This window comes from Phyllostomus hastatus, unplaced genomic scaffold, assembly GCF_019186645.2.
Source record: "Phyllostomus hastatus isolate PE091 unplaced genomic scaffold, TTU_PhHast_1.1 phas_contig_113, whole genome shotgun sequence".
Classification (NCBI taxonomy): domain Eukaryota; kingdom Metazoa; phylum Chordata; class Mammalia; order Chiroptera; family Phyllostomidae; genus Phyllostomus; species Phyllostomus hastatus.
The window spans coordinates 17257582-17281708 of NW_025333530.1; the positions used below are offsets into that span (position 1 = coordinate 17257582).

Below are 24127 nucleotides of genomic sequence, written 5' to 3' on the forward strand. Positions count from 1 at the left end.
ATTGGGTGTTTTGTTAAGATCAAGGACTTATTAACATAAATCATAAGTATCAACCAGTAGTAAGTAAAAATCAAGTCTGTAACAACTACCAATTTCTGCAGTCATTTAAAAATTTAGGTTTGGAGTAGATAAATTCAACTTCAAAATTAATTATCATCTCAGTTTAAAGTAAGCAAATGAAGAGATCCCTTTTTCTTCAGTCAAAAAGTATTCTGAATTGAGCTGTATTTCAGCCTTAGTTGTGTTGCTCTTTTGTCAAGTTTTCATGTTAGTAGACTTTCACCTATTTATATCCCTTAATTTATGCATATAGTTTGAACTCTTTTTGTAAAATATAAGCTGTTGCTTTCTCTTTGTAAATTCACCAAGTATTTAATTTATTAAAAAATTGCTTGATAATTTTGCTTTCTTCATTTGAAACTGATATGTGTTCTTTGTGCACATACTATTTTATTGTGTTGTATGTTCCTGTGACAAAAGATAAAATATGTAAATGCTAAGGTTCCCAGATACATAAATATAATGTATATTTTTAGATATTTAGAAAAAATATAAATTTTTAATAGTATTTTTTGTGTCTAATTGAGATTACGTAAAATGAAACCCAATCATCAATTTGTGAGGTTTTGGTGGTGGGAATATTTGGTATGTAACTTCTGGATCTCCATTAAAAGATGATTATTTCTGACACATAATTTTGGCATTATGGCGCTTAGAGACTTTTATTTATATTATTAGTTATTGTCTTGCTAATGAGGGTCACAAGTCCTGCTCTATGTTCATAAAAGTATTTGTGGTCTTGTTAGATTGACTTATTCTTGTATTGTTTATCTGTGATGTGACCATTTCTGCAGACAGATCTAGCAAAGTGATGTGCAGTGTGTCATAATGAGATTATTACAGTTTTTATTGCTTTTGCCATCTCTAAAATGGTCATATATATTTTATAGACTATTCATGTGTTGTTTTCTTTGAACATATTTTTATTGCACTTTTCTTTGGTAAATCTTTAAAATACGTCGTGGTTGTTTGTGACTATTCTAAGTGCTGTCATCATCTGTGATGTTCATACTTTATGTTTGCATGATTTAACTTGATCATGATTCATTCTTTTTCCCCCCATAAATTTTTCCCCTTACATTGGTCTCCATATTTTCTATATTTCTCTCCTTTTCTCCCACTCTTGTGCAGATAGCTCCTCCAAGAAGACAAAGTCTAGTTCAGAGGAGAGTAGATCCGAGATATATGGTAAGCTTTCTATAGACAATTCAGCCTTGCACCTTTGGAGTTTGTTTCATGCTGTTTCCTTTTTAAAAATAACTATAACCTTCCTGTGTCTGCTCTGCATGGCATGATCTGCTGGGAAAGGGAGCCTGGGGTTTTAATATGGCTGTAATGTGGAAGCTTAAGGTTGCTAGAAAACTAACATTGTAGAATAAGAATAGGCCACATTACTCATCTTCTCTTTTATTTTGTTCATGTTAGGGAAGTGATTATCTCTCATATGTTTGGTTTAGGTTCCTCCATGTAACATGGGTGAGCACTGAATAATAATTCTTCTTTTTCCTCTTCCTTCTTATTCTTTATTCATATTCCCTCTTCCCCCCTCCTCCTCCATCCTCCTCCTTCTCTTTCTTCTTCTCCTCCTCTTCTTTATTTCATTTTCTTTATTTTTAATTAGGGCATTAATTTCTTATTATCTTCTTCCCATGTTCCATTTGCAGGGTTTGGGTCACGTAGAATTTCATCAGTGCTACTAGTCTTTTAAGTATAGTGCTGGATAACTTAATGTGTGTTGACAGTTCTTTGGAATTTTTATCTTTTATTTGGTTCTTTATTTTTAATTGCATCATCCTCTGGAAATGCTGTTCTTGTGTAATTTATCCACAGTGACAAAGTGCCTTAAGGATTTTATTTTTATAACCTGAAGAATTTGCCTATACCTTTCATAAGTTTCCCCAAACCTTATTCTGTCTGAATGGGCAAATTATAAATCGGTTTTAAAAATAATCGTTACAAAGAGCAGGTTTAACCAGAATGGTCAATTTTTGTAACAGGTTATTGAAACACTATATTTCCAGATAGTGTCCTGTCTTGCAAGGATAATATAAGCCATATTTATGAAGTGTGTACATATTTTTCTTTTTCCTTAGCAAAGTTTTACCTTTCCTGTTTCCTGTTTTGATATCTAATCAGTTTTCTTGAGAAAAGTGAATAGGAAAAGCAGAGCCTGGAACAAAGACTGAAAATAATCTCTAAAAGACTACGAAGTTATTTTTTTAGAAGATTCCCAATTTGTCATCAAAGGAAAACCGTATCTTCTCTAATAGAGCCAAACGTCTATGAAGTAGAACTTTTCCCAGGTATTGCTGATTCCTAGCTTGATATATATGAAAGGAAATAAAATATGAAAATATCTCTAACCCTTTTAAGATATTTTATAATTTATATCTCCTGATACTTCAGCCAATAATATCAGATACTTTTTAATATCATGAGGCTTCAGTGTTGGGTTATAAAGCAGTAAATGCTTCTTCGTTAGATACATATATAAAATTCTTTGCTTGAGTTTTTGTGACCAGTGCTTTTCTATGTAATTAAACCTTTTACAGTAGTTCAACAGGAAATGTACACCATGCCAGACACTGTCAAGTTTATGTTTTTTTCTTCCAAAGTATTTGGCTCCATATAAGTAAGAAGTAGCTTCCGAATTTCTTGAGACTCTTTTTTTTTTTTTGTTTCGTTCTGTATAAAGAGTTTACTGTGGTTTATTCTCCGTTTAGGAGATGAGAACACTGTCTTTATAGCCCCATTCTTTTTGAGTAACCTCTGCAGTGTTGTTATTTTATCTTCCCCACCATTTTCCTAGATCTGTGGTATGTGTGCAAAAGCTTGCTCTTTGCTTAAGATGATAGGATCTTTGCTTTAGATTATAAGATGATAGGCATGAGTGAATTCAGCTTCCTGTTTGATTTGGATGTTAACAATATTTCAGACATGCCATTGGCTTAGTAGTAATAGAAATGGTTTGAGTAGTAATGAGGATGCAAGATGTGGATTCTCTGTGTGTTTGTTTCTTGAGAGCTGTTGAAGTGCCTTTTGTGGAGGGAACTGAGCCATGAGTTCTCAAAAAGCACTTAGAAAAGAGTTTTTCAGAATGAAGTTAATTAGCATTTTAACTTAAATCTTTTTCACATTACAAATATTTTATCACCTGTGTGAATAGACTTCAGACTATGTGCAGTTAGCATGGATGAAAAAGAATCTCTAACCTCTAGGGAGCCAAGGAAAACTTGGACATAATGGAATATGAGAGTAGAATCATAGCCACTGATGACATGGCTTTAGCATAGGGCTTCTTAACAAGCCAACTTCTAACTTTAGAGATTATACATTGTCTTGGAGTAAAATTCATTAACTGGATACTTAATACAACTGCCAGTTATTCACTTATAAATTGTTTATTTTAAACTCTTTTAGCCGTTTTTATAGCTGTTTTATTAGATAGATCTGCTTTGCTCATTTTAAAAGGAAACCAAGTGTTTGTTTTGTATTGACTTCTTTTGTTAAATTTCTACCTGGTATAGTAGATCAATATTTATTACACATCCCCTTATTTTTCCTTGTGCCTTTTAGAGTCTGTTGATCATATACAGATGTATTTTCTGATCTGCAATTTAATGATACTTAATTTTCCATTTTTCTTACTAATATTATAGTGAAGAAATTCTCTAGCTTTTGTGGGATATAAGAGATTTAACAAGGGAATTTTGAGTTAGATACTCCTTCCTAACTTCTGTCTTAGTTTCATGAAGAAATTTCAGTTGATAGTATTTTGTACAAGAAAATAAGTCATATCTTTTTGAAGCTGTCTTTAGTCTGTTGGGGCTGCTATAACAAAACACCAGAAACTTGGCTTAAATAACAGAAATATAATTATTTTCTTACAGTTTAGGAGACTAGAGTGTGAGATTAGCATGCCAGCATGGTTGGATTCTGGTGAGAGCTCTTCTGGATTGCTTTGGCTCACATGTTCTTTCCTTGGTGTAAGCACATGGAGAGAGAGAGAGAGAGAGAGAGAGGTAGAGGGAGAGGGAGGGAGAGAGAGAAAGAGAAGGTGCGGGAGAAGTGGCAGAGAGAGAGGAGCTCACTCTATATGAATTTTGTGGGGGACACAAACATACAGTCTTTAACATAGGTGAACTGTTAGCTTCTCATATCTGTAAAAAGAGAAGTTCCTGGTTTGATTTATTTTATTTATTTTATTTTTAGAGAGAGGGAAAGAGAGGGTGAGAGGGAAAGAAACATCAATGTATGAGAGAAACATTGATTGGTTGCCTCTTGCACATGTCCCAGCAGGGGATTGGGCCTACCCAGGCATGTGCCCTAACTGGGAAGTGAAACGGTGACCTTCTGATTTATTTGTGGGATGATGCTCAATCAACTGAGTCATGCTGGTGAGGGCTCTTGGTTTGATACTTTCTTTCACCAAATTATGATTCTCTTTTTTTCTTTTAATATTGCAAAAAGCATTCTGCAGTATTAATTTTCTTTGTCCTTATAAAGCATTCATTTCTTAACCTCTTGTAATCTGGTATCTGAACACACACTATCTGGAAGGTAAACCAAAATATTAGACTTGAAACTTATTCTCAGTTCTTACCATCTTTCTGAACCATTTGACAATGCTGACACTCTTCCTTTGGTTTGTACAATATTATATCAATCTGGTTCTTTTTTCTTTATAATTATGTTGTCTTTTCTGTACTTAATTGCTTTTTCTTTTTCTAGTTTTGTATTTTTAACTGTTAGTGAATACTTTCTGTCTAACTGTTCTTCATATTCACATTGACCAATCTGAAATTTGTCATTATTCTTTATGGCTAGAAATCAATCTTCCATTGATTTTCCTGATTTTTTTTTTTTGAGTGGCACTGTCGCCTAGTCTTACCTTTTTAATAGTTATTTTTGACTTCTTTTACTTTGTCCTCTCTTGTTAATTGTTTGCAAGGTCCCATTGATTCTACCATCACTTTATTTTCATTACTCACTATTTGGTTCTATTCCCACTCCTTTTCATCATTTTATCAGACTATTTTAATAGACTCATAATTTTCTTTCACTTTCATTTCACGTTCATCCACTTCCTATTCTCCATCCTTGTATATTTTGTCAGATTAGTATCACTAACAAGGATTTGGGCATTTACTTGCTAGGAAGTACAAATAGTTATTAAAATATGCCATAATTTTGTTTCAAATGTATCATTCTATCTTAATTTACCATTCGTCTAAATGTACCAGGGTCTCCTTCATATTTTCATTTCTGAAATACGGCTTGGTTTTCATTCTTTGTTCATGTCATTCCCATTGTCTTGAAAGGTTTATATCCTATAATTTCTTGTTAGAATCTTCCTCATTCTTCCAGGATTTCCTGGATGTGCCCAGCTGCTTCTGTTCTGTTATCTGAGCTCTGACATCCTGCTTTGTGTCTAGTTATTTGTACTTAGGTTTGTCTTCACATCATCCATCATGCTTGATACCCTGAAGGCACTTGTTCAGTTTTGATTGAATGATCGTCAAGATTGGGATGAGTATTATAGGAAAGAGATTTGGTGGAATAAAATGTTGACTCAACTTAATTGGATTTTTCTTCTGAGAAATTTTAACATAAAAGAAAAAGTAACTTATAAATGAGACTTACTATTGGTAAGAATAGCTTAAAGAAAGAAATCAGCATACTTGGAACATAAGACACCTCTTGTGAGCAGCATTGTGCATTTAGAATCAAGAAGCTTTTTTTTTTTTTTTTAAAGATATATTTTATTTATTTTTAGAGGGGAAGGGAGAGAAGCATCAGTGTGTGGTTGCCTCTTGCATGTACTGTACTGGAGGCCTGGCCTGCAACCCAGGCATGTGCCCTGACTGGGAATCGAACAGACAACCCTTTGGGTCTCAGGCCAGTGCTCAATCCAGTGAGCCACAACAGCCAGGGCAAGAAGCTTCTTAATCAAAGGATTATCTGAGGTCTTACTCATAAAACATATATGTCTGGCAGCAGTTTAAAAATGAGCTGTTTTTATGAGGTTGCCCATGGTCTTTTTCCACATCCTTCCTGGAAGCTAATTCTTTTATTACGTTTTTAACATTTTTTATTGTTGTTTGAGTAGTTTTATGCCTTTCCTCCCACCCCTCCGCACCACCCCAGCCATCTCCACTTCCCTCCCCTGTTTCCACCCATTGATTTTGTCCATGCGTCCCTCATAGTTGTTCCTGTAAACCCTTCACTCTTTTCACCCCATTATCTTCACCCCTCTACCCTCTGGTTATTGTCAGCCTGCTCCCAACATTAATGTCTTTGGTTATATTTTGCTTGATTGTTTGTTTTGTTGATTAGGTTCCAGTTAAAGGTGAGACCATATGGTATTTGTCTTTCACTGCCTGGTTTATTTCACCTAGCGTAATGCTCTGCAGTTCCATCCATGCTATTACGAAGGGTAGGACCTCATTTCTGCTGCCAAGAATTCCATTGTATAAATGTTCCATAGTTTTTTTGATCCATTCATTTACTGATGAGCACTTAGATTGCTTCCAGTACTTGGCTATTGTAAATTGTGCTGCTATGAACATTGGGGTGCATAAGTTCTTTTGGATTGGTGTTTCAGGGTTCTTAGGATATGATCCTGGCAGTGGAATTGATGGGTCAAAAGGCGGTTCCATTTTTAGTTTTCTGAAGAAATTCCATACTGTTTTCTATAATGGTTATACAAGTCTGCGATCCCACCAACAGTATATTAGGGTTCCCTTTTCTCTAAAACCTCTCCAACACTTGTTGCTTTGTTTATAATGGTCATTCTCAGCGGTGTATGGTGGTATCTCATTGTGGTTTTAATTTGCATCTCTCTGATAGCTAGTGGTACTGAGCATCTTTTCATATGTCTCTGGACCCTCTGTATATCCTCCTTGGAGAAGTGTCTGTTCAAGTCCTTTGCCCATTTTTTAATTGGGTTGCTTGTCTTCTTAGAGTGGAGTTGTGTAAGTTCTTTATATATTTTGGAGATTAAACCCTTACTGAGGTATCACTGGCAAATATGTTTTCCCATACGGTTGGTTCTCTTTTCCTTTTAATGCTGTTTTCTTGAGCCGTGCAGAAGCTTTTTATTTTGAAGAGTTGCCGTTTGTTTATACTTTCTTTTATGTCCCTTGTTGTAGGGGACATGTAGGCGAAAATATTGCTTCATGGAATATATGAGATTTTCCTGCCTGTGTTCTCTTCTAGGACTTAAATGGTATCATAACTTATATTTAAATCTTTTATCTACCTTGAATTTATTTTTGTGTATGGTGTAAGTTGGTGTCGAGTTTCATTTTTGGCATGTAGCTGTCCAGCTCTCCCAACACCATTTGTTGGAGAGGCTATTTTATGCTTCTGCCCCCTTTGTCAAATATTAATTGACCATAGAGACTTGCGTGTGTTTCTGGGCTCTCTGTCCTGTTCCATTGATCTATGTGCCTGTTTTTATGCCAGTACCAGGCTGTTTTGATTACAGTGGCCTTGTAATACAGTTTGATATCAGGATTTGTGATCTCTCTTACTTTGCTCTTCTTTCGCAAGATTGGTACAGCTATTTGGGTTCATTCATGTTTCCATATAAATTTTGAAGTGTTTGTTCTATATCTGTGAAATAGGCCATTGGTACTTTAATAGGTATTGCATTGGATCTATAAATTGCTTTGGGTAGTATGGACATTTTGATGATGTTAATTCTACTAATCTTTGAACATGGTATATATTTCCATTTGTTTGTGTCTTCCTTAATTTCTTTCTACAGTGTTGTGTAGTTTGCTGAGTACAGGTCTTTCACCTCCTTGGGTAGGTTTATTCCTAGGTATTTTATTTTTCTTGGTGCTATATCAAATGGGATTTTTTTGTGATTTGTGTTTCTGATGTTTCATTGTTGGAATATTTCATATTTCATATATTTCTGAATATTGACTTTGTATCCCGCTGTTTTGCCAAGTTCATTTATTAGGTCAAGCAATTTTTTGGTGGAGTCTGTAAGATTTTCTGTGTACACTATTGTGTCATCTGCAAACAATGAGTTTTGTTTCCTCTTTTGCAATTTGGATGCCTTTTATTTCTTTTTCTTGTCTGATTGCCATGGCTAGGACTTCCAATACTCTGTTGAATAGAAGTGGTGAAAGTGAACAACCTTGTCTTGTTCCTGATCTTAGAGGGAAAGCTTTTAGTTTTTTTCCATTGACTATGATGTTGGTTATAGTTCTCTAATATAGGGCCTTTGTTATGTTGAGGAATGCTCCCTCTATTCCCACTCTGCTGAGTGTTTTTATTATAAATGGGTGCTGTACCTTGTCAATTGCTTTTTCCACATGTATTGATATGAGCATGTGATATTTGGCTTTGCTTTTCATTATGTGATGTATTACGTTTACTGATTTGCAAATATTGTACCATCCTTGCATCCTTTGGATGAATCTCACCTGGTCATGGTGTATGATCTTTTTAAAGTATTGCTGGATGCGGTTTGCCAATATTTTGTTGAGGATTTTAGCGTGTATGTTTGTCGGCGATATTGGCCTGAAGTATTCTTTCTTTGTTGTGTCTTTATCTGGTTTTGGGATTAGGATGATGCTGACTTCATAAAAAGAGTTTGGGAGTATTCTGTCTTCTTGGATTTTTGGAATAGTCTGTGAAGGATAGGAGTTAGCTCCTCTTTAAATGCTTTGTAGAATTCTCCTGTGAAACTGTCCAGTCCATGGCTTTGATTTGTTTGAAGTTTTTTGATTATTGCTTCAATTTTGTCAGCTGTTATTGGTCTGTTCAGGCTTTCTGCTTCTGATTCAGTTTTGGAAGATAATGTTTTTCTAGAAATTTGTCCATTTCACCTAGGTTTTCAAATTTCTTGGCATATAGTTCTTCATAGTAATTTCTTACAGTCCTTTGTATTTATGTAGTATGTAGTTGTAATCTCTCCTCTTCCATTTCTGATTGTGCTTATTTGGCTCCCCTCTCTTTTTTTCTTGAGTCTTCTTAAAGGCTTGTTGATTTTGTTTATGTTTTCAAAGTACCAGCTCCTGGGTTTATTGATCCTTAGAATTTTGGTTTTAGTCCCTTGTCATTTACTTCTATTCTGATATTGGTTCTTCCTTTCCTTCTACTTGCTCTGAGCTGTCTTTATTGTTGTTTCTCGAGTTCTTGTAAGTGTAGGGTTAGGTTATTTATTTGAAATGTTTCTATCTTTCTTAGGTCGGCCTCTGTTGCTGTGAACTTCCTTGTCAGTACTGCCTTCACTGTGTCCTGTAAGTTTTGGATTGTCCTGAGCTCATTTTCATTTGTTTCCAGAAACTTTTTGATTTCTTTTCTAATTTTATTCTTGACTCATTCATTCTTTAAAGCATGCTATTCAATCTCCATGAGTTTTAGTGTTTTGGGGTTTTTTTTTTTTGCTTGAGGTTGGTTTCTAGTTTCAGTTCCCTGTGGTCAGAGAACATGTTAGATATTATTTCAATTTTCTTGAATTTGTTGAGGCTTGTTCTGTGCCCTATGATGTGGTTTATCTTTGAAAATGTTCCATGCACATTTGAAAAGAATGTGTATTTTGCTTCTTTGGTATGAAAGGCTCTCTATATATATATCAGTTAATTGTCTAGGGCATCGTTCACTACCACAATATCTTTGTTGATATTTTTGTTTGGAAGATTTGTCCATTTTTGACAGTGGGGTGTTAAAATCCCTTTCTATAATTGTGTTGCTGTCAATATCTTTCTTGAAGTCCTCCAAGATTTTTGTTATGTATTTGGGTACTTGTATGTTGGATGCACATATATTTACAATGTTTATGTGTTCTTGAAGGATTCTTCCCTTGAGTATTATGAAGTGACCTTCTGGGTCTCTTTTTATAGGTCTTTTTTTGAAGTCTATTTTGTCCAATATGAGTATTGCTACCCTAATATTTTTTTTTCATCCATTTGTGGGGGAGCTTTGCCCATAGAGCCCTCTGTCCGCTGTGGATGAGAATAAGTCTACCAAGACATGATTTGCTTGGGAAGGAAAGGTGGCCATTCTCTCAAAGAAGTATGAAGACCCTTTTCCTCAACGGGCTTTTATTGGGTTCAGTTTGTACAGGAATACAGGTAAAGCTCATCAGTCATTGTCAGGCAGTGAGGGTCAAAGAATAGATAACATACAAAGAACTATGAGGGCTTATTCTGAGTCAGGATCTGTTAGCTAAAGGGCTACAAAACTTTGGGAAACAAACTCGTATCCTGCTTGGATCCTTATCAGAAAATTGAGAGCATTCTTAGCAAAGCAGGTTTCACAGGATTTTATGCATTTTTTTCTTAGGCTCTGGGGAACCTGCCCTTTCCAGTACAGGGTGTGCAGCCCTCTATGTCACTGTTTCAGGCTTATGTCAGGCAGGGGAAGTATGGCAGCCAAGAGATTAGGAGACTTCTTGCAGACAGAATGAGGACTCAGGCTATGTCAGAGCCAAGGGTCAAAGGTCCATCACGTCCTTTTTCTATAGCCCTCCAAGTCCTTTCCTGAGGGCCCCCTCATGATTGTGCCTGTCTTACGTTGCCCCTCTCTTGAGGAATCTTACCTGTCATGGGCTACCCTATCATGCACTGGGGGCCAGGCAGGGTGAAGTAAAAGGGGCAGAGGCAGCATCCCTGCCAGGGAGATAAGCTTTGTCTCTGTAGTGGCTTATGGTCCCAAGGTCTCGCACTCAGCTTTAGCCATGAGGAGGTTACAGCTTCTAAAACCAGGCAGGGCAGTTCCCAACATCCATTTGCTTGAAATATTTGTTTCCAGCCCTTCATTTTCAGTCTATGTAGGTCTTTTTTTCTGAGGTGAGTCTCTTGTAGGCAGCTTATGTGTGGGTCATGATTTCTTATCCATTGAGCTATTCTTTGTCTTTTGATAGGGGCATTTAATCCATTTACATTTAAGATTATTATTGATAGGTACTTATTGCCCCTTTTTTGTACCTTCATTCCTCTCTCTTTCACTGTTTCTTGTCGTATTCTTAAAGCACACCCTTCAGCATTTCTTGCAGAGCTGGTTTGGAGGAGGTAATATTCTTTGAGGCTTCTTTTCTTTGGTAAACTCCTTATTTGGTTTTTCGTTTTAATTGAGAGCCTTGCTGGATAAACTAGTCTTGGTTGCAGGCCTCTGGTTCTCATACTTGGAATATGTCTTGCCATTCCCTTCTGTCTTGAAGCATTTCCATTAAGAAGTCAGCTGCTAGCCTTTTTGGGGTCCCTTGTAATTGTGGGCCTCTTTGAGTTCCTCTTGATTGGGACTCTCTGTGTTTCCTGGATTTTTGTGACTTTTTCTCTCATCAAATTAGCGAAGTTTTCCATCATTACTTTTTCAAATAGGTTTTCTATCCCTTGCTCTTCTTCTTGTCCTTCTGATATCCGTATTATACAGCTATTACTACGTTTCATATTGTCTTGCATTTCTCTGAATCCCTCTTCATTCTTTCTGAGCCTCTTTTCCTTTTCTTGCTCTTTCTGGGTGTTTTCTTCTGCTTTGTCCTCTAGCTCACTGATCTGATCTTCTGCTTCATGAATCCTGCTTTTCATTCCTTCTACTCTATTCTTCAGTTCAGAATTTGTATTCTTCATTTCCTCTTGGCCCTTGTTTATAGTTTCTATTTTCTTTTTCATGTTGATATAGTTTGCAGTGAGTTCATTGTAGCTTCCCTGTAGTTTCTGGTAATTCTCTGTGTGCTCATTGAGGTTCCTAATAACCATTGCTTTTAACTCGGTATCTGATAGTTGAGTTACCTCTATTTCATTTACATTCTTTCTGAGATTTCCTCCTTTCCTTTCATGTGGGGATTGTTTCTTTGTCTTCCCATTGTTTGTTTGTGAGACTCTTCTTGTCAGCCTCAGCTTCTTAAGTTGATCTGTTCTGACTCCCTGGGTTTATGGTGTGAACTTCTGTGGTAGAAGACCTCTGAGATTCAGTGGTGCAGTCTCCTTGATCTCTTGAGCTCACTGGTCTTGGGCTGTCATTTATGTTTGTTCTCTGTATGTCTTTGGTTTTTGATTGTTGTTGGCTCTTTCTTTAGTGGGTGCTTCCCACCAGCTGGTTAAGTGATGGTCACTCTGTCCACCAAGTCTTGTGTTCTGTTTTGCAGGTGTGGACAGGTTTTGTTGAAGCTGGTTTTTCTGTTGGTACTAGGATTTGAGGGTTCTATCTCATTCTTGTTCCGTTGTTTGGTTTGGGTAATTTCTCCACCATTCAGTTTTATTTCCAGATTGGTCCTGGGTTGACGTTAGTGTGACTTCTACTCCCTCCTTCACCCTCTTCTGTTGTTATCTGTTGGTGGTTCCTTTGTTGGTGCGTTTTCTCTTCCATCCAGTATACTGGTGTTCACAGCTCCCATCTGCTTTTTTTCTGTGATCATTTGGAGGGGGAAGGCAAAATAGTTTAAGACATCCAGGAGTGTGTTCCATGGTATTTAAAGTACCAACCGGTAGAGAAGAGATAGGAGATCCTTTGGATATATATAGTGTTCACTCAACTAGCCACTCTTTAGAAAGGGTGGGGAAAAAATAAGACGTGTGTGTGTCGGGGGGAATTGTGAGTTGGTTCTAGAAAGCAGTGAGCTTCTGGGAGGTCAGATTATGAGATATAGTCAGAGTAAAGGATAGAAAATAGGTGCAGTATGCAAGTGAATAGTACAGCACAACAGTAAAAAGGTCCAGAAACAGTGAAGTGAGTTGAGATCCAGGAGTGGTGCTTTGTAGTATTTACAATTGTATGGAATAGAAATTATTTACAGTAGTAATGGAGCAACAGTTATATGACAGAAACTATGTGATCTGAATAACAAGAATAGGAAGTATAAGACCTAGAGTAGTGTGCTAATGGAACACAAGTGAAGTGAAAGACAGAAAATTAAAAATACACTATGAAAGAGAACAAGGGAAGCAGTCAAACCAAGCAATTTAACAATCTAAGTGAAGAAAACTAAACAGAAAGAAGAGAAATACAAAAGTACTAATAAAAGTAAAAGATGAAGCCCTGGCTGGCGTAGCTTAGTGGATTGAGCGCGGGCTGCGAACCAAAGCATCACAGGTTCGATTCCCAGCCAGGGCACATTCCTGGGTTGCAGGCCACAGCCCCCAGCAACCACATATTGATGTTTGTTTCTCTCCCTCTCCCTTTCTCTCTCCCTCCCTCCCTCCTGTCCCTCTCTAAAAAATAAATAAATAAAATCTTTTAAAAAATGTAAAAGATGAACAAATAATGAAATGATAATAATATTATAAATATACAACAAATTGCACGTTCTCTGGAATAGCAAAGTGAAATTTGTCTCACTGTCACAGTTGTTGAGATGACTTCTCTAACTCTGGGGTCTAACTCTGATCCTTTCACAGCTCCAGGTTTTAATGTCTCACTTTTGGGTATTAAAAACAAACAGGAAGGAAGGAAGAATAAAAAATAAAAAACAAGCCTCCTGCTGGCTTTAAACTAGCCAAGCCAGTTCTGTTGGTCTTCTTGGCTGCAGCAGGGTAAGGGGGGATTGGTTTAGCTTTTCTCCCCTCCTGTGGTTTTATGGCGATGAGGGCCAGATCTGAGTTACACTATACTCTCCACAGTTGCCCAGTTCCTCAGTTGGCCCCCAGGTCCCCAGTGTCCTTCTACATCCAGCCTACGCCTTCAGTCCACCAGTTGTGCTGTCCTTGAAGTGCACCATTTAGGGGCAACTCACACACAACCTTTTCGGCTCTTTGCTAGGGACTCTCAGAGTCTCTTCAGGGTAGTTCAGTTCCCCCACTGAGTTAAGTGTTTCTGGGGATTGCGAGCTCCCCGAGCTCTGTTGCTCTCCTCTGCTGGGTCATCTCTGCCTTCCTCTTAGTGAGCCTGTGTTCCCGCAGAGCGGGGTGGCTGCCCTAGCGTAGCCGAGGGATCATACTTCCTGTACTGCTGTGCTTAGGCAGTGGGGTTGGGCATGTGGTGCCTCTATGCTGTGGGGTCAGGTGCATTCCATGGGGGTTGGGGGGCTGCTGCTTGTGCTTGGTCTCTGCTACAGGGGTGGGATGGGCAGCCAGTGGGCCATGTGGTCTTGGTCTGGCTTGCGCCTTCCCTGGACTGCGGGCATGAGCGCTGGGCCTGCACTTCTGGGGTGGGATCGGCAGCTGCTGGGCCAGGGGGTCCAGCGCAGGACATCCCCAGGGCTTCAGGTGTGAGCACTAGACACCCCCCCCACCTGTGCAGAGGGAACCCAGTCTTGGGACAGCGGTGTGGGACACATACCAGCTTACACTGCAGCAGGGGCAGCCATGTGGGGTGTGTACTGGCTGGCTTGGTGGCGCACCAGTGGGGGCTCCAGTGCAGTTGGCGCACTCTGCCTCTGTGGCTGGCATTAGGGTTGTAGTTGTGGTCCTGGCAGCAGAGGTGGGCCCACCGCCATGATTGTGAAAGCTGCAGGGCCCCAGCCCAGGGAGTCGGGGGTGGCTGCCACGGGAGAATTCCCTGAACAACCCCTGAGTGCCTTGTTGTGTTTTTTTTTTTTCTTTCTTTTTGAAAAATTCCTCCTGTTCAAGCCTGCTACTCCGAACAAGCGCCTGGCCTCTCACACAGCCCAAGCCCAAACCCAACCAGACCGGGGACTCACCAGGTCAGGGTCCATCATGGCCCAACTCTCCCAGCCGTCGTCCACATTCTCAGTGGGTGCACACTGCCCCTGTGTGTTTGCCACTTTGTCCTTATTCCCCTCAGCGACTTGAAGCATCCAGGTCCATCCTGGTGCTGCTCAAACCCCTTTGTTTGGCAGGGGAAGAAGTCATTGACCTGGCTCTCTCCCAAGAATCTCGTGTTTTGTCCCAAAACAATCTCCTACTATCTAATTTTTCAATGTTCTATACTGTTTTGGCCTCCATCCTTTATCTGAGCACTGTTGGCTATTCACTCTGTTCCTCAGAAGGTGGGCTAGGTGTTCCATCTGTAGGCCAGGGAAAGTGGATTCTGTTACCGTGTATCTGTCTCCCTGCCATCTTCCCCCTGGAGAAACATGTTACTTGATTTTGAGTCAGAAGGAACTAATAGATCTAAGTGTTTGAGAGATTAGATTTTTGAATTTTGAATGATATCACAGCTTAGTTTTCAGTTAAGTTTGTACAGATGGCGTAGATTTGAAATCTATAGATTCTGAATGGGTTGTATAAATGAGGTATGTTTTCTTTTTATATTGGTCTAGTAATTCTTATATGTTAAAGTACATCAGATTTTCAGAGTAGCAGATGGACTTAAAATAATAATACATGGACAATAAAGTGGGGTTGGGTAGAGAAGAAAGATGAATAGGATGTGTACATAGTTCTTTATCCTTTTCCTCTTTATCCCTTGTTCCTCATCTTTTGATGTAGAATTAAAAGGAAAAATTATCAGGCTGGACCATTTTGAATTGGAGAAAACAGATTTGCAGTATTTTGAGGGAATCTCATTATATTTACTCAATCCTTAAAAGTCTGTTAGAACCCTAGGCATATTTGTTAAAGCTAACTGTGTGTGGTGGTTATTTTTTTTTCCCTCTTATATACCTCCCTTTCTGTGATTCCATCCATTCCTAGACTCCCCTAGTTTTGCAATTATTATTATTTATTAACAATTTTTTTAAAGTTTTTTTCTATGCCAAAACATATGTCAGATCCTGAGATAAGATTATAAACAAGACAGAGTCCCTGTACCCTTGGAGCATAAAATCTTATGAAAGCATAAAAACAAATACACATCAAATGGCACTATGAAGTAAATAGAGGGTGCAGTGGGTGTCTGTAAGAACTCATCTACCGGTATGGATATTCAGGAAAAGCTTATAAGAGATGTCCAGTTTCTTGAGACCTTCCTGTTGTCTCTTATCTTCTGAAGTTACTCTGAACATCCTCTGTTCAGTTTTCATTCTCTCTTCCTTTTTCATTTAAAACTAATTTGCTTGTACAACAGTGTGGTTTTTGTGGGGAGGGGTACACAATGGTTGGAGGTGGAAGAGTGTATAGGGGTATAAATGGTAATGGATAAAAATACAACAAAAAATAAGGCAAAAAGTAAAACTAATTTGTCTGTTACAAAATTTAGACAAAAATATAAATGAGGATTGATCCTTGTAGAAGAGAATTTGCAAAAGTGATAGGACTTTGTTAACAGAAAAGTATTTTTAATAGATTTTTAATTGAAAGCATTGATAGATAAGTAATATGTTTTTGATTAGGAAATTTCAAGGCAACCTACACTCAATCATAATAAAATGACATTAACCATTTATGAGCCCTTAACATATGTCAGGGATTAAATTAGTTACTGTATGTTCGTTATATTAAAGTGAAATACACAAACACACAAGCTCTTAAATCTTCACTAACAAGGAATCAACATTAAGCAAAGGAAGACGGTTTAATTCAAATGGGTTATCTTTCCTCTACCCTCATTACAATTTACTATTTTATGGGAGTGGTGAATTCAGATTCACCTTGAGTTAAGGGGTAATACTTTTTTAATGTTGAAAATCATTTCTTAGCCCTGGCTGGCATAGCTCAGTGGATTGAGCGCGGGCTGCGAACCAAAGCATCACAGGTTCGATTTCCAGTCAGGGCACATGCCTGGGTTGCAGGCGACAACCCCCCAGCAACTGCACATTGATGTTTCTCTCTCTCTCTCTTTCTCCCTCCCTTCCCTCTCTAAAAATAAATAAATAAAATCTTTTAAAAAATTTCAAAAAAAATCTCTCTGAAAAAAAGAAAATCATTTCTTGGGGTACAATTTACATGAAATAAGATGAATCCATTTTATATGTGCAGTTCACTGAGTTTTGAGAAATGAATATACTCATGTAACTTTTACCTCAATTAAGATAAAGGATATTTCTACCATCCCCAAAAGTTCCTTAATGTTCCTTTGCAGTCATTCTCACTATCCTGCTCCTAGGCAATCACTAATCTGATTTGTTACTATAGTTTAGTTTTGTCTGTTTTACATCACATTCATATAGTGTTCATTGCCCTCTTTTGCTTAGCATAAATGTTTTTGCAATTGATACATGAATACATGCATACATGAGTGTATTCTGTTACATGAGTAGTTCTTGTTTTATTTTCTAGTTTTGAGCTTTTATGAACAAAAACTATCAACATTTGTCTACCAGTCTTTGTGGACATCAGTTTTCATTTCTCTTGTGAGTGAAATTGTTGGGCTATATGTAAATGTATGCTTATTTTTCTAAGAAATTTCGGAACTGTTTTGCATAGTGTATAATTTTACACTCCCATCAGTATTTATGAACGTTCTGGTTGTTCCACATTTGTGCCAACATTTGGTATTTTAAGTTTTCTTCCTTTCTTTACCAATTTCAATTTGTGTTTAATGGTATCCTCAATGTGATTTTAATTTGTATCTTTCTGATGACTGCAGACATTGAGCGCCTTTGCATGTGCTTATTGCCCATTGGCATATTTTTCTTTGTGATGTGTTTTTTCAAATCTTTTTGTCCCTTTTAAAGTGTCTTCTATTTTTGAATTATAGAGTTGTTTTTTCTTTAATATGGTTATAAGTTCTTTATCAGATACTTGTTTTGTGAATATTTTCTCCCAGTCTGTGGCTTGCCTTTCATTTTCTTAGTGTCTTTTAGAGGAGCAGATGTTCTAAATTTTGAGTTCAATTTACCATTTTTTTTCCTTTTGTAGTTGATGCATTTTCCTCCTAAAAAATCTATGACTACATTAAGGTCTTGAAGATTTTCTTTTGTGGTTTCTCATGAAAAATTTTATCTTTTTGTTTAGGTCCATGATCTGCTTTAAGTTAATTTTTGTAAATTTAAGATTCCTATTGTCCATGCTGGAATGTAGTTATTTCAGTTATTTATCTGTAGTAGGCCCACATACTTGTGATATTTCATTAACAGCAAGAAACCTATACAGGGTCTGTCTGGAAAAAGTACAGCCATTGTTAATAATAATGAGAAGAGTTCATTAATGTCACCTGGCAGCCAAGAAGAATGGACTGGAATGTGCATGCATGAAAATGACGACTTCACTGTACTAGTCAGTGGGGCCGGTAGATGCCATTAAGTGAACTGGGGTGCAGTGTGGCCATCCCATTCAAAATAACTGAGCAAGTAGAGCAACAATGAATCTGCATCAAATTTTGCATTAAGGTTGAACATTCCTCCATGGAAACTATTTGGATGATTCAGAAGGCCAAAGCTATGGGCAACTGGTGACTGACAGCTTCATCATGACAATGTGCCTGCTTATGAATCATTTCTTGTGCAGAGTCTTTTGGTGAAACATCAAATCAGCAGGTTATTCAGTCCCCATACAGATTTGGCACCCTGTCACTTCTGGCGTTTCCCAAAACTAAAATCACCTTTGAATGGCTAGAGATCTCAGACTGTCAGTAAAATTCAGGAAAACACGATGGGGCAGCTGATGGCAATTGGAAGAACTGTGTGAGATCCCAAGATGCCTATTTTGAAGGGGACTGAGGCGTCACTGTCCTATCTACAATGTTTCTTGTATCTTCTTCAATGAATGTCTCTATTTTTTCATATTACATGGCTGGATACCTTTTGGACTGATCTCATATATATAAATCTATATAAATCTCATATATATAAATCTATATATGCAATATTTAACATATCCTTTGTTTTATACACCAGACTTATATAAAAAAATCATGGCCCTGTATAAAGTATTTGAAGTATATTTTCTAATCATCATTTTACTTGTGTTATTTTACATGTATTTATATATTGAGTTTTGGTGAAATTATTAGATTCTGTAAAACTGAAAGTATGTATTAAATCTTTGGTTAACACGGAGTTCAGGGTGATCATATCTGATCCATACATAGTAAAACAGCTAGGCACTAATCAGGATTCTTCTGTTTATTCCATGACATATTCATTCCTTTGAGTCCTCTCTCACCTTGCCCTGACAACTTTCATTTACTTTTTTAACTGGAAGGAAAATGAATTCTCCTGTAAGAACCAGGTCAGTATATGAAAGAGATAAAAGAACTGGTTGAGCTCACAGATTTTTTTCTTTTCTGCTTTTTTCTCCTTTCTTTTTTTCTTTGAGCCAAGATCTTTTTTCCCTATGAATATTTTCATTTTTACCTCTTTTTTTTGGGAGAAGAGCTGCACATGCTCTGCAAGCATCTCCTTTCTAAGCATATTTTCCTGAGAGTAAAATTGCATTTCTTTAGAGTTTACTATGGGCTGCTTGTAGCTTAATGTTTAGAATGTTTTTATTTTGAAGGGAGGATGTTAAACACCAATAAGAGCACAAAAACTCAGGGTTGTAGGAAAGAATTTTATATGATACAAAGTAGGATAAAATGTTAATGTACTTTTCTTCTATCTCCTCTCTAATACTTCATCTTTTCCAGTTTGCCATAGCTGTTTTTAATCTTGGAGCAATTTTACTCTGCCTCTCCAGTGAGAAACCAATAGATATGACGTTGTGATGTTGTAGTGTTTGTTTTGTTCATGGAGTTAGTGTTCTTATTTTATATCTGGGTTTCATGTACTATCTTGTATTTCTCCAGAAATGATACATTTCATTATTAATATATAATTACTGTCTTTTTTTCTCTTTGTTTTTCTCTTTCTTCTTTTTTTACCCTTTGGTTCTTGAGCAGGTCTTGTTCAGCGTTGTGTGATCATCCAGAAGGATGACAATGGATTTGGGCTGACGGTCAGTGGAGACAATCCAGTCTTCGTACAGTCTGTCAAAGAAGGCAAGACATTTTTCAAATTGTCTTGTCACTCGAAAGCAAACAGAGTAAGAATAGAAAAGCTTAAATAAAGTCTTTTGCCCAGAATAAAATAATGACATAGGTTTCAGGTTACATGACTTGTTTGGCTAGATTTTTCTTTAGTGTCATAGTTTGAGGCATGCATTTCTGCCAGTTGATTTTCTGTGTATTTTATAGTTTTAGAAATCACATCACTCTTTGGTCATGGTACTTTATGCATCATCACTTACAGAAGTTTGTGTTATAAAGATATTTTGGTAGAAACAGACTAAGCAGATGGTTGTAGGCTCAAAAATATCTGTTCTTTTTCCAAAACAAGAATATTTTTGTATTGCTATTACCATTTATTGAATACTTCCTTTATGTTGGATGTGATAATTTGAGGTAGGTATATTTTATCCCTATTTTATAAATGATTTTGAAACTTAGGTTAAAAACCATAAAAACAGTCCAAGGTCACACAACTAGTGAGTGATAGAGGCAGCATTTGAATGTAAGTGTATGGCTTTACAGCCCATGTTCTTTAAGCACTTGGTTATGCTGCCTCTGTTTCAAAAAGATTATCAATTGAAGATTATCAATTCAAATGAGTTACATTTTAAGTAATTAATTTGTCTTACAGATGGAGCAGCCATGCGAGCTGGAGTACAGACAGGTGATCGAATCATCAAGGTAAGGAAAAGACTAATATAGAATTTATGGTAGATTTTAAAAAACAGCATATGTTAACCATAGTTTGATTTTTTTCATGTGGATTTTTATTAAAAGCAACACTTGACTTATGATAGGTGGACTATAAAAACGTGCTTAATTTAAAATTAGTATAACTCCATACTGAAAGGCATAATAAAAGGCTTGAAGAAATGATTTTTTTAGCAACAAATTTTCATCTCACTGAGTGGGACCTCACACAGTTCTCCCAATCACCATCAGCTGTCCCATTGTATTTTCCTGAATCTCACTGACGGTCTGAAATCTCTTCCCTTTCAAAGATGATTCTAGTTTTGAGAAAAGCCAGAAGTCTGGGCTAAAAGAGGGGCTGAGTTACCTGAGTGATTTGATGTTTCACCAAAACTCCGCCCAAGACATGCTGCATGAGAAGGCATGTTGTCATGATGAAGCTGTTAGTCACCAGTTGCCCACAGCTTCAGTCTTTCGAATCATCCGAATAGTTTCCATGGAGGAATGTTCAAGCTTAGCACAAAATTTGATGCAGATTTGTTGCTCTACTTGCTCAGTCATTTTGAATGGGATGGCCACACGGTACACATGCTTACTCAGCGGTGTCTATCAGCCCCACTGACTAGTACAGTGAAGTCATCATTGTTCACACATGTGCATTCCAGTCCACTCTCCTTGGCTGCCAGGTTAAGTTGATGTCATGCAAGCTGTTCTCATATTAACACTAGCTGTACTTTTTCTAGACCTTGTAAAGTAGGTAAAATTTGTTTGAATGGAAATTTGTGAATGTATATCAAAAATTACATACTTTAAGTTAAGTATATACCTTTGATCAGCAATTTTGCTTCTAGGAACATATGTAAGGAAATAAGTGTACAAACATGAAACGATACATATACAGGGAAATTTATTTCAGCTTCATCATACTGAAAACTTACAAATTTTGGGCTATAGAAATAAATTGCATATTATCTGCAGCTTTTAAAAAGAATTTGTGTACCTATAATGGAAGATATCTACAATAAAAAGTATTTATTTTCAGGGGAAAAAAGCAATTATAATACATATTTACATGTGTCTGTGGTGTATGTAACTACAATAGTGGTTCAAAGATTAAACATGATTAACAAGTAATCTCTGGTAGTCACCATGAATGTACTTTTACTTTTATTTTATATACTGATAGATTTGAACTTATAAAAATCAGTATCATTTGTGTCAGAGAAAAAGTAGTTTTAATGTTAGATCCATGTTCGGTATACCTTAATTTGTTTTGTTTATTGGAGACTTTGGATAACATATCCTACATTTAACCTCTTAAAATTAATTTTCTTTGTAAAGGTTAGGTCATAATTAGGAAACTGAAAGTAAGTTGAATGTTATTTTGGAAATACTTATTTTTTCATGTTTCAAAAATACATTATGATTTTGACAAATTACTGAATTTATAAATGTAAGCAAAGAAATGTTTTCTATTTGCAAGAGCCCTCCACTGTGAAGGATTTGTAAATCATTTGCATGATATGTTTTGTCATCTGTCATGGTGAATACATTGTATTGCCCTCTAAATCAAGGCCTTATTGTGTGTTCAAGTTCATTTTGTTGCTGAGTATAACTTATAGAATAATGGAGAAGTGAGCATTTTACAAATATATACATAACTTTATTTACTATATTATAATTATATATATTGTGTATAGTAATCCCTGAAATCAGTTTTCTCATTGTCTCAATAGAATGTATCTGACATATATTATTTTCATTTTCTTGCAGGTGAATGGAACACTGGTGACTCGTTCAAATCATTTGGAGGTGGTAAAGTTAATCAAATGTAGGTGAATGTTATTCTGTTCTGTTTTCCCAATCCCTTAAGCAAGGATTTGCAAATATTTTCTATAATAGACCATATAGAAAAATATTTTAGGCTTTGTGGGCTGTATGGTTTACTACCTGACTCTGTCATTATAGCATGAAAAGAGCAATAAACATATGTAGGTGAATAGGTATGGCTGTGGCAATAAAACTTTATTTGCCAAAACAGTCTGTGTGCTAGGTTAAGTCCCTTGACTAGTGTTTGCTCACTCCTGAATTAAAAGGAAAGTCTGAGATGAAAATTCTTAATAATTATCTTGCCCTGGCTGGCGTAGCTCATGGGCTGTGAACTAAAGTGTCCCAGGTTCGATTCCCAGCCAGGGCACATGCCTGGGTTGCAGGCCATAACCCCCAGCAACCGCACATTGATGTTTCTCTCTCTCTCTCCCTTCCCTCTCTAAAAATAAATATAAATAAATAAAATCTTTAAAAAAATTAATTAAACATAGCCATTAGAAGATGATTGATTTTAACTCACTCTTCTCTAATTAAAATCTGAGGGTTATCAATTTTATTTTCTTTTAAGTAATGCTATAAGTAATAATTTGCTATCTGAAAATGAAGTTATTCTTTTAGATTTTTAGAAGAGTCATAAAAAAGATTGGGTTCTTTTTATGTGGATAAGTGATTAGCAGATGATGAAACTTTTGCACATGACTGGATCTTAGAAATGTCAAAGACTAAGTAGTGAAATGTTGTAAAAAAATTTTTACAATGTTATTTTCCCATCATTCCCCTTTTATCTCCTCATCCCAAGCTGGTTCCTATGTAGCTCTCACTGTTCAGGGACGCCCACCTGGGTCAGCCCAAATTCCACTTTCTGATTCTGAAGTAGAGCCATTGGTCATTGGACATATGTCTCCCATTGTGACATCCCCTCATTCACCTGGAACATCTGGGAATATGGAGAGAATTACTAGTCCTGTACTCATGGAGGTGAGTGGGAAAAACTCATTGTAAATGCTCAGTTGCATAATGGCTTTGCTTTGTATTCAGAATTTTTGAAGTACTGAACTGATAAATACATTTAAGTGCAAGATTCTAGAAAGTAACTTTCTAATATAATAATTACATCATACAGTTGACCCTTCAACAACATGGGTTTTAAATCCACTATACATGGATTATTTTCAATAAATACATATAGTACTATAAATGTTTTTCTCTTCCTTATGATTTTCTCTACCTTTATTGCAAGAACTCAGTATATTATACCTCTAGCATATAAAAAAATCGTTAATCAACTTATTGGTAAGACTTCTATTCAGTAATAGGCTATTAGTAATTAAGTTTTGGGGGAGTCCGAAATTACATGCAGATTTTTGACTGCCTGGGGGTTGGCACCCCTAACCCCCACGTTATTCAAGTGACAATTGTAATTTGGAATAGTTACTGAGTATTGAGATAGGAGATTTCATTCAACAAATATTAAATACCTGCCATACAGAGAACAGGTTGCCATTCACAAAAATATTTAAGAAATCCAATGTTCAAGGTCCTTATTATCTAATAATATATACTTTGAGAGGATGAGGGTTTTTGTTTGTTTGTTTGTTTACTGTTGAGTCCCTAGTGCCTGAAAAAAGAATATAGTTGGGACTGTCCATCCCTTTGTTGTCTCTGGGGCACACTGGAAGAACAAGAGTTGTCCTGGACCACACATTAAATACATTGTGACATGTAATAACAAAAAATATCACATAATGTTTTAAGTAAATTGCTAATTTGTGTTGGGCTGCATTGATAGCCATCCTGGTACTCATGTGGCCCATAGGCC

At 36.7% G+C, this 24127-nt stretch overlaps 1 protein-coding gene across 6 annotated transcripts in view; it reads left to right on the plus strand.

Moving 5' to 3' along the window:
* ARHGEF12 (Rho guanine nucleotide exchange factor 12) overlaps positions 1-24127 on the plus strand; it is a 217435-nt gene that overhangs the window by 74469 nt on the left and 118839 nt on the right. For 4 of the 6 annotated variants that reach the window (XM_045838908.1, XM_045838881.1, XM_045838887.1 and 1 more), the window contains exons 4-8: positions 1192-1248; positions 19681-19779; positions 20420-20469; positions 22252-22309; positions 23108-23286. In XM_045838908.1, coding sequence (XP_045694864.1) covers positions 1192-1248; positions 19681-19779; positions 20420-20469; positions 22252-22309; positions 23108-23286 — 443 coding nt within the window. The remainder of the gene's footprint in view (positions 1-1191; positions 1249-19680; positions 19780-20419; positions 20470-22251; positions 22310-23107; positions 23287-24127) is intronic. The other 2 variants (XM_045838897.1, XM_045838917.1) reach the window with 2 other exon arrangements.